The 10101-nt window shown below is 45.4% G+C and overlaps 1 protein-coding gene across 5 annotated transcripts; it reads right to left on the minus strand.

Moving 5' to 3' along the window:
• Window positions 1–54: 54 nt before the first annotated feature.
• Window positions 55–9547, minus strand: LOC117973350 (coiled-coil domain-containing protein 42 homolog). 5 transcript variants are annotated; one of them, XM_059033379.1, is made up of 8 exons: window positions 9287–9547; window positions 8889–8940; window positions 8479–8584; window positions 7662–7766; window positions 6435–6656; window positions 5175–5336; window positions 1228–1326; window positions 55–944 (listed from the first exon to the last, which is right to left on the minus strand). In XM_059033379.1, the coding sequence occupies exons 3-7, from the start codon at window positions 8578–8580 to the stop codon at window positions 1231–1233; spliced, it is 687 nt and encodes a 228-aa protein (XP_058889362.1). In that variant the 5' UTR covers window positions 8581–8584; window positions 8889–8940; window positions 9287–9547; the 3' UTR covers window positions 55–944; window positions 1228–1230. The 5 variants fall into 5 exon arrangements, with proteins under 5 accessions (XP_058889362.1, XP_058889358.1, XP_058889359.1 ...); XM_059033375.1 differs by having other exon boundaries at window positions 8768–8940; window positions 9287–9546; XM_059033376.1 differs by lacking the exon at window positions 9287–9547 and having other exon boundaries at window positions 8746–9024.
• Between the last annotated feature and the right edge of the window lie 554 nt (window positions 9548–10101).

Here is a 10101-nt window from a genome sequence, read left to right on the forward strand (position 1 = left end):
TACCAGCAAATGGAGTCTGCCACCCTTCATCTTTTAAGACAAGCAGTTTATACCTGTTGAGATCATAGCTACACACAGCAAAAATGTGTCTGGGATGTCATGATTTACAGGACCGAAGTGTTGACCATATACTTTATGGTAAAGCCAGGCACACACTACTGGACCACAGTTGCTGGCTGCAGTTGCTCCCCAGAACACAAAGCAGCTGTAAGTAAAGCCAAACAGAACACAAGTGGATAAATAGAAAGATCCTTCCCCCAAGTACTTGATAAGCTGTGAATTAGAACATGATGGCATTGGCACAGTAATTAAACTCCCTCTGTTGCAGGAACGCTGTTGATGTAAGGTTCTTGGAAGACATTCTGACACTGATTGCTCTATTTAAAACTGCAAACAATTTATTTCCGCTAGTTTCGCAGACCCCAATTATCACTACTCTTGCAGTACCGAGTGCTAGCTTAGAAAAAGTAGCACAAGACTTGTGCAAATCAAGGTCTGTGAAACCGGTCTCACAATTAAATGCTGTGATCTAGTGGGCGTCAAGGTCAGCGACAATGAAGTCATGTAGTCATCCATCTCTGACATTTTCATAGGGCTGCAGTGCTCCAGCAGAGCTAAAAAAATATTGACAACTTGTGCACTGGTTTTAACTGTTCTGTGCTGTGAAATACTGTCCTTTCTTTTTCTTTAACCATAGTTACTTGTTTATACCTTGCCCTCTGGTTCATTAGTGGCTTAAACATGTTTCCCAATGTTTCTTTTTTATAGGAAAATGTGCAGCCTATGAAATGGTAGTGCAGATGTGCAGTGCTTTCATTTTTCTATTTGAAAACTATCCATATCTAGTAGAGTGGTAGCAGTGCGTCTGTCTCATTGTCTGGTTTCTCTCCAGGGTGAAGCTGATACGGAGATCACATTCTCTTTGAGTGTTCTTAAATTGTTATCTGGAACAAAGAAAAACTCATTTTAAATAGATATCAGTGTTGTAATTTTAATGAACGTTTTGAAATATGATACGAGTTCAAACTAACGTAGCCTGAAAAAGAGGCCAATAGAGAAGTAAAAGAAATATCTAAATTAAAGTCACTAAAGGGACTGAATGTGCGTGGCTGCATATTCTAGGCAGTTAAAATAGTGTAGAAAGAACACAATCCAATCTGGGGTCCAGTACTTTAAGAGCAGGAAAATACTTCTGCGTTTGGAAATTCCAATGTGTCCAGTTCCTACCTTCTACTGGTTGTTTGACTGTGTATTTGAGGTGGGATTGGCGTCCATCCTCTTCAGATCACGGAGGATATCTGTCTGGTCCACGATGAACATCTGAATCTACCAACAAAACCAGGTAAGATAAGTGTTCCATTTACAATGGAAGAGTGTAGAACTTCCATTTGTTAAACCACTGGACCACACTGCCTCCCTCCCTGTCCCTCAGCTCTGCACTGAATCCTGAGAGTGTTCGAGGAAGGAGGAAACCAGCTCTGCACTGAATCCTGAGTGTCTGAGGAAGCTAGCTCTGCACTGAATTCTGAGTGAGGAAGCAGCTCTGCACTGAATCCTGAGTGTCTGAGGAAGCTAGCTCGGCACTGAATCCTGAGTGAGGAAGCTAGCTCTGCACTGAATCCTGAGTGTCTGAGGAAGCTAGCTCGGCACTGAATCCTGAGTGTGTCTGAGGAAGGAGGAAGCTAGCTCTACACTGAATCCTGAGTGTGTCTGAGGAAGGAGGAAGCTAGCTCTGCACTGAATCCTGAGTGTGTCTGAGGAAGGAGGAAGCTAGCTCTACACTGAATCCTGAGTGTGTCTGAGGAAGGAGGAAGCTAGCTCTGCACTACATCCTGAATGTGTCTGAGGAAGGAGGAAGCTAGCTCTGCACTGAATCCTGAGTGTCTGAGGAAGCTAGCTCTGCACTGAATCCTGAGTGTGTCTGAGAGAGGAAGCTAGCTCTGCACTGAATCCTGAGTGTCTGAGGAAGTTAGCTCTGCACTGAATCCTGAGTGTGTCTGAGAGAGGAAGCTAGCTCTGCACTAAATCCTGAGTGTCTGAGGAAGCTAGCTCTGCACTGAATCCTGAGTGTGTCTGAGGAAGGAGGAAGCTAGCTCTACACTGAATCCTGAGTGTGTCTGAGGAAGGAGGAAGCTAGCTCTGCACTGAATCCTGAGTGTGTCTGAGGAAGGAGGAAGCTAGCTCTGCACTAAATCCTGAATGTGTCTGAGGAAGGAGGAAGCTAGCTCTGCACTGAATCCTGAGTGTCTGAGGAAGCTAGCTCTGCACTGAATTCTGAGTGTGTCTGAGGAAGGAGGAAGCTAGCTCTGCACTGAATCCTGAGTGTCTGAGGAAGCTAGCTCTGCACTGAATCCTGAGTGTGTCTGAGAGAGGAAGCTAGCTCTGCACTAAATCCTGAGTGTCTGAGGAAGCTAGCTCTGCACTGAATCCTGAGTGTGTCTGAGGAAGGAGGAAGCTAGTTCTGCACTGAATCCTGAGAGTGTCTGAGGAAGGAGGAAGCTAGCTCTGCACTGAATCCTGAGTTTCTGAGGAAGCTAGCTCTGCACTGAATTCTGAGTGTGTCTGAGGAAGGAGGAAGCTAGCTCTGCACTGAATCCTGAGTGTCTGAGGAAGCTAGCTCTGCACTGAATTCTGAGTGTGTCTGAGGAAGGAGGAAGCTAGCTCTGCACTGAATCCTGAGTGTCTGAGGAAGCTAGCTCTGCACTGAATTCTGAGTGTGTCTGAGGAAGGAGGAAGCTAGCTCTGCACTGAATCCTGAGTGTCTGAGGAAGCTAGCTCTGCACTGAATCCTGAGTGTGTCTGAGAGAGGAAGCTAGCTCTGCACTAAATCCTGAGTGTCTGAGGAAGCTAGCTCTGCACTGAATCCTGAGTGTGTCTGAGGAAGGAGGAAGCTAGCTCTGCACTGAATCCTGAGAGTGTCTGAGGAAGGAGGAAGCTAGCTCCGCACAGAATCCTGAATGTGTCTGAGGAAGGAGGAAGCTAGCTCTGCACTGAATCCTGAGTGTGTCTGAGGAAGGAGGAAGCTAGCTCTGCACTGAATCCTGAGTGTCTGAGGAAGCTAGCTCTGCACTGAATTCTGAGTGTGTCTGAGGAAGGAGGAAGCTAGCTCTGCACTGAATCCTGAGTGTCTGAGGAAGCTAGCTCTGCACTGAATTCTGAGTGTGTCTGAGGAAGGAGGAAGCTAGCTCTGCACTGAATCCTGAGTGTCTGAGGAAGCTAGCTCTGCACTGAATCCTGAGTGTGTCTGAGGAAATTAGCTCTGCACTGAATCCTGAGTTTCTGAGGAAGCTAGCTCTGCACTGAATTCTGAGTGTCTGAGGAAGGAGGAAGCTAGCTCTGCACTGAATCCTGAGTGTCTGAGGAAGCTAGCTCTGCACTGAATTCTGAGTGTGTCTGAGGAAGGAGGAAGCTAGCTCTGCACTGAATCCTGAGTGTCTGAGGAAGCTAGCTCTGCACTGAATCCTGAGTGTCTGAGGAAGCTAGCTCTGCACTGAATCCTGAGTGTATGAGGAAGGAGGAAACTAGCTCTGCACTGAATCCTGAGTGTCTGAGGAAGCTAGCTCTGCACTGAATTCTGAGTGTGTCTGAGGAAGGAGGAAGCTAGCTCTGCACTGAATCCTGAGTGTCTGAGGAAGCTAGCTCTGCACTGAATCCTGAGTGTCTGAGGAAGCTAGCTCTGCACTGAATCCTGAGTGTATGAGGAAGGAGGAAGCTAGCTCTGCACTGAATCCTGAGTGTCTGAGGAAGCTAGCTCTGCACTGAATTCTGAGTGTGTCTGAGGAAGGAGGAAGCTAGCTCTGCACTGAATCCTGAGTGTCTGAGGAAGCTAGCTCTGCACTGAATCCTGAGTGTCTGAGGAAGCTAGCTCTGCACTGAATTCTGAGTGTGTCTGAGGAAGGAGGAAGCTAGCTCTGCACTGAATCCTGAGTGTCTGAGGAAGCTAGCTCTGCACTGAATCCTGAGTGTCTGAGGAAGCTAGCTCTGCACTGAATCCTGAGTGTATGAGGAAGGAGGAAACTAGCTCTGCACTGAATCCTGACTGTCTGAGGAAGCTAGCTCTGCACTGAATCCTGAGTGTCTGAGGAAGCTAGCTCTGCACTGAATCCTGAGTGTCTGAGGAAGCTAGCTCTGCACTGAATCCTGAGTGTCTGAGGAAGCTAGCTCTGCACTGAATCCTGAGTGTATGAGGAAGGAGGAAACTAGCTCTGCACTGAATCCTGACTGTCTGAGGAAGCTAGCTCTGCACTGAATCCTGAGTGTGTCTGAGGAAATTAGCTCTGCACTGAATCCTGAGTTTCTGAGGAAGCTAGCTCTGCACTGAATTCTGAGTGTGTCTGAGGAAGGAGGAAGCTAGCTCTGCACTGAATCCTGAGTGTCTGAGGAAGCTAGCTCTGCACTGAATCCTGAGTGTCTGAGGAAGCTAGCTCTGCACTGAATCCTGAGTGTATGAGGAAGGAGGAAACTAGCTCTGCACTGAATCCTGACTGTCTGAGGAAGCTAGCTCTGCACTGAATCCTGAGTGTGTCTGAGGAAGGAGGAAGCTAGCTCTGCACTGAATCCTGAGTGTCTGAGGAAGCTAGCTCTGCACTGAATTCTGAGTGTGTCTGAGGAAGGAGGAAGCTAGCTCTGCACTGAATCCTGAGTGTCTGAGGAAGCTAGCTCTGCACTGAATCCTGAGTGTCTGAGGAAGCTAGCTCTGCACTGAATCCTGAGTGTATGAGGAAGGAGGAAACTAGCTCTGCACTGAATCCTGACTGTCTGAGGAAGCTAGCTCTGCACTGAATCCTGAGTGTGTCTGAGGAAATTAGCTCTGCACTGAATCCTGAGTTTCTGAGGAAGCTAGCTCTGCACTGAATTCTGAGTGTGTCTGAGGAAGGAGGAAGCTAGCTCTGCACTGAATCCTGAGTGTCTGAGGAAGCTAGCTCTGCACTGAATTCTGAGTGTGTCTGAGGAAGGAGGAAGCTAGCTCTGCACTGAATCCTGAGTGTCTGAGGAAGCTAGCTCTGCACTGAATCCTGAGTGTCTGAGGAAGCTAGCTCTGCACTGAATCCTGAGTGTATGAGGAAGGAGGAAACTAGCTCTGCACTGAATCCTGACTGTCTGAGGAAGCTAGCTTGGCACTGAATCCTGAGTGTCTTAGGAAGGAGGAAGGACGACGCTATCTCTGCCCTGACCCTTTTGAGCTGTCCATCCGTGTCTTCGATGGGGATATCGGCCTCCTGCACTCCTGCCTGCTTGTTCACCAGCTGCAATAGGTTCACAGAGGCCATCTTTATCTGCCCCAGAAGGAGGGTCTTCTTGGCTGCTGTGTTCTGGATGTGGTTCCACGTTGATTCCTGAGAGAGAAAAAAGAATCTTCAATTGCAAACTCTTCAGGGTATAAGATTATTCCTTCACAGTATTTTCAAGGCACCAGATTCTACTGCTACTCTATGGGTTGAGGTTTTCTGTTTTCTCAGCTACTCCTGGGTTTTGTTTACACATTACATTATCAAACTTGCGCCATTGGTTTTCATTTTAAAAATCACCCATCAAAAACTGACTGACTTGTAAGTTAAGCGATGGAGGATCATCCTGGTTACTTGGTGGAGAGTTCCTTCACAGTGGACAGTGAGTCTGGATAATGTTTTTTTTTCCTCAAGTTGATAATGCCATGGAAAAAAAGCTAAGGTGGTTTAATAGTGGGTTAACCACATTAAAAACTAATTTTCATGGGCTGAAAAAGAAGTGATGCCAAACCATTTTGGGAGAGTCAGTAATCTTTTATCCCAATAGGCTAACATTATTGCTAAATGTTGAACTGGAGGAATACCATTCCATTTCTCTATCAGTGCTTAGGATGATCTAAAAGTTGAACCATTGACCATGTCAGAGATTTGCCTGTTAAAGAGGTCGGCTGTAGTGTTTAAGCAGCAGGATATGTGAAGTGTAAGATTATTTAGTCTTTGCCATATACTTGTAAATAATGTAAACATCCAGATGAAAGTTGTAATGCATCGTGAAAAAGTAACAGCACTCGTGGTGGCTTTTTATACTGGTTACAAAGATTCCCAATAGGTTAAAGTATGATGGTTTAGGAACCTGACATTCCTAACCAGTGCAGTGTGAAACTGTGACAGGAATGCTGGTGCCAACTACTTGCTGGAATTACAGCTCTAAACTCTCCATGGTGACAGCATTGCTCAGTGTGTCTGAGGCTCACCCATTACAGCTCTCCACTCTCCATGGTGACAGCATTGCTCAGTGTGTCTGAGGCTCACCCATTACAGCTCTATACTCTCCACTGTGACAGCATTGCTCAGTGTGTCTGAGGCTCACCCGTTACAGCTCTATACTCTCCATGGTGACAGCATTTCTCAGTGTGTCTGAGGCTCACCCATTACAGCTCTATACTCTCCACTGTGACAGCATTGCTCAGTGTGTCTGAGGCTCACCCATTTGACAGTGTTGGAGCAGGCCTGGTCCAGGCACCCCTGCAGGGTGGCCAGCTCGTTGTTGTAATACAGGACCTGGGTGCTCTTGTCCTCGGTGAAGTGATGCAGTTCCAGCCGCTGGCTCTCCAGCTTCTCCTGGTTGTCACTGGCTTTGCGCAGCAGCTGCTCCCGAGTGGAGATCAGCGTGTCAAAGCGGCCAATCATCTCACGGATCTCCTGGAGCTGCAGGAAAGTGTGTGTGCGCATTACTGGAGTGCAATTAATAATTACAATGCAACCTGCACTAATATCATCATGATACTTTATTATTTAACTTTATCAATTGACTTTTTATCTATATATAAAGTATACAAAGTGTTATTGTGAAAAGCTTTTAGATTATGTGTCATAAAAAGGTCCACAGAAATTAAATGTTAAATTATATTACAATCAAACATTTCATGTAAAAGATCAATGTAAAATGCATTTTAAAAAGGTAAGCATACTCACGAAGAAACACGAAGGCTTTTTTGTGGAAAAAGAGGTGCGAGTAGGAAGTCTTGCTGCAGCAGTATAATTTTCAATTATTATTATCTCCCCCTCCCGACATACCATCTTTTTTCTTTTTTTACCAGTATGCATACCAGCTCATACCACCCCACTTTAATCACTGTTTATTATTATTATTATTATTTGTTTATTTAGCAGACGCCTTTATCCAAGGCGACTTACAGAGACTAGGGCGTGTGAACTATACATCAGCTGCAGAGTCACTTACAATTACGTCTCACCCGAAAGATGGAGCACAAGGAGGTTAAGTGACTTGCTCAGGGTCACACAATGAGTCAGTGGCTGAGGTGGGATTTGAACCGGGGACCTCCTGGTTACAAGCCCTTTTCTTTAACCACTGGACCACACAGCCTTCACATACAGTAATACATACAGCAACCACTAACACAGCACATACACCATGTTTGGCGCACAGAGAAGAGTGTTTCTACACGGAGGTCATACAGCTTACACAACGCTTCCTAGACAACCATTCAAGAGCGCCAGCTTAATAATAAATATCCCTCCCATTCATTGTGCATGGACAGGTAATGGATTTGAGGTATGAAAGCAATTCTTATTAAACTGCAAATACTTGACTATCTATTCAGGAACATGAGGGTATTTAGTAGAGACCGGTCTGACTGGTAAAACTGACCACAAGCTCTGCCCACCCTCGTGTTATTGCTGTGTCCTTACTTTGAGGAACTTGTTGAATTTCAGAAGAGACTCCTTCAACTGCTCCTCCCTCCTCTCCAGCTCCTCTCTACGCTGCTGCAGGCTCTCCATCTTCATCTGGAACTCCTGCAACAAGAGCAACACACTCACTCACACAGCTCACTCACTCACACAGCTCACACACACAGCACAGCACAGCTCACACAGCACAGCTCACACACTAACACAGCACAGCTCACTCTCACACAGCTCACTCACTCACACAGCTCACACACACAGCACAGTTCAATCACTCACACAGCACAGCTCACTCACACAAGCACAGCTCACTCACACAGCACAGCTCACTCACCACAGCACAGCTCACTCACACAGCACAGATCACTCACTCACACAGCACAGCTCACTCACTCACACACACAGCACAGCTCACTCACACAGCACAGCTCACACAGCACAGCTCACACAGCACAGCTCACATGCTCACAACACAGCTCACACACACACACAGCACAGCTCACTCACACAAACAGCCCAGCTCACTCACACACACACAGTAAAGCTACCTGTACTGCTGCTAGTTCATTAAATGCTTAATGACAATAAAGATTTTACAAAAAAAGCAAGGTCTGCTCCCCTCTCTACCTACCTCTCTTCAGTGCAGCCAAGCCCAGCGCTCCCTCACTTTCCTGCACTCCTCCCTATCTCTTTCTGGCTCCCAGGGTCTGCTCTCCCTCTCACCCCCCTCTCTCTCTCCTCCCTACCTCTCTTCCTCTGCTGCCAGTGCCTGCTCCTTCTATCTCTCCCTGAGTTTCTCTCTCTTTCTCCCTCGCCGTACCTCTTTCTGTGCTGCCAGTGCCTGCTTAACCTCGCTCATCTCCCTCCTCTTCTTCTCAGGAGTTGTTGCTGGCGTCAGATACTCGTCCTCCCTCTCCGGCATCTTACTGGACAGGACAGAAACAAAAAATAATTATTGTTGGCATTTTTACCAAAAAATCCAACAGTTAAACAAGTAAATATTAACTATACTTGTATTTAAATAGCAGACTACTGGTACGTTGATATAAAGTGGTAAACGAACAGAATATTAATACACGCACAATACCGGCAAAACAAACTAAATTTACACAAGCAACTTGTCTTCATAGACAGTTCGGAAATAATCTTCGAGGTTCAACGCCATTTTGTGAGATGTATCGTCCCGTCCTGGCAGTTCCTCAGAAGAAGAAATTCTCTTTTCTCACATACTTTGAACGCTGTCCCGTCACTATAGCAACAAGTGGCTGGATTTCCGGTGCCTCTGAAACAAACAAACCACACATTGGCACTGGGAAAACTGCTAGCCGAGAAAACAGCGTGCTGGTTTTCAACCTGTGGTCCGCGCACCAGTACTGGTACGCACCGACACTTCTTTATGACGATTTGATTCCTCAACCACAAAAATAAATTATGGATACTTATACTTACTCATACTTATATATTCTCTTATTTTAATATCATTATAATTATTAAATTTATGTCACCACTGCATTCATATAGCCTTGTTTTAGTTTTATAAAGCAAACATGTTTTTTTTCTGCTGAGTTTTTTTGCTTGTAGTTATTTGTCTTTTGTTTATGTGTGTGTCAAATGCAATCCGAACTCACCTTAGTATTTGTTGTCGGCAGTAACAAACTGTATTGGGCCACACAAATAATCCATGTAAATCACATACAGTCGCAGAAAAAACGTATTAGCCCCTGCACTTAATATAAACTAATCCAGGAAACCACGTTGAATACAAGTATTTAGGGAACATTATCCACTAATTAATATGACAAAGACCAGAATACACCATTTCTAGACGTTTACAGTATATATATAGGAAGCGTTGTGTAAGCTGTATGACCTCCGTGTAGAAACACTCTTCTCTGTGTGCCAAACATGGTGTATGTGCTGTGTTAGTGGTTGCTGTATGTATTACTGTATGTGAAGGCTGTGTGGTCCAGTGGTTAAAGAAAAGGGCTTGTAACCAGGAGGTCCCCGGTTCAAATCCCACCTCAGCCACTGACTCATTGTGTGACCCTGAGCAAGTCACTTAACCTCCTTGTGCTCCATCTTTCGGGTGAGACGTAATTGTAAGTGACTCTGCAGCTGATATATATATATTAAAAAAAAGCACTTAAACATGTGGCAATACTGCCCTCTTGTGGATTATTATTATAGCAGCATGATTACGCCATTACATTTGAGTAGAAAATAGTTCCACTACAAACAGATATAAATGAAAACGCAGTTCCCGCCACACAGCGCCTTGTGTTAAGAGCCATCGCACTCACATTGTGTTAATTGCATTGTTTACAGTTTTGTATAAAGCTTATCGTTGGTAGATGAAATGGTAGCCGTATTAGTCCAGAGGTGATAGACAAAGAGAAGGAGATGTGATACCTTTTATTGGACTAACTAAACAATAATTAATCAT

Source organism: Acipenser ruthenus, chromosome 11 (assembly GCF_902713425.1).
Source record: "Acipenser ruthenus chromosome 11, fAciRut3.2 maternal haplotype, whole genome shotgun sequence".
Classification (NCBI taxonomy): Eukaryota; Metazoa; Chordata; class Actinopteri; order Acipenseriformes; family Acipenseridae; genus Acipenser; species Acipenser ruthenus.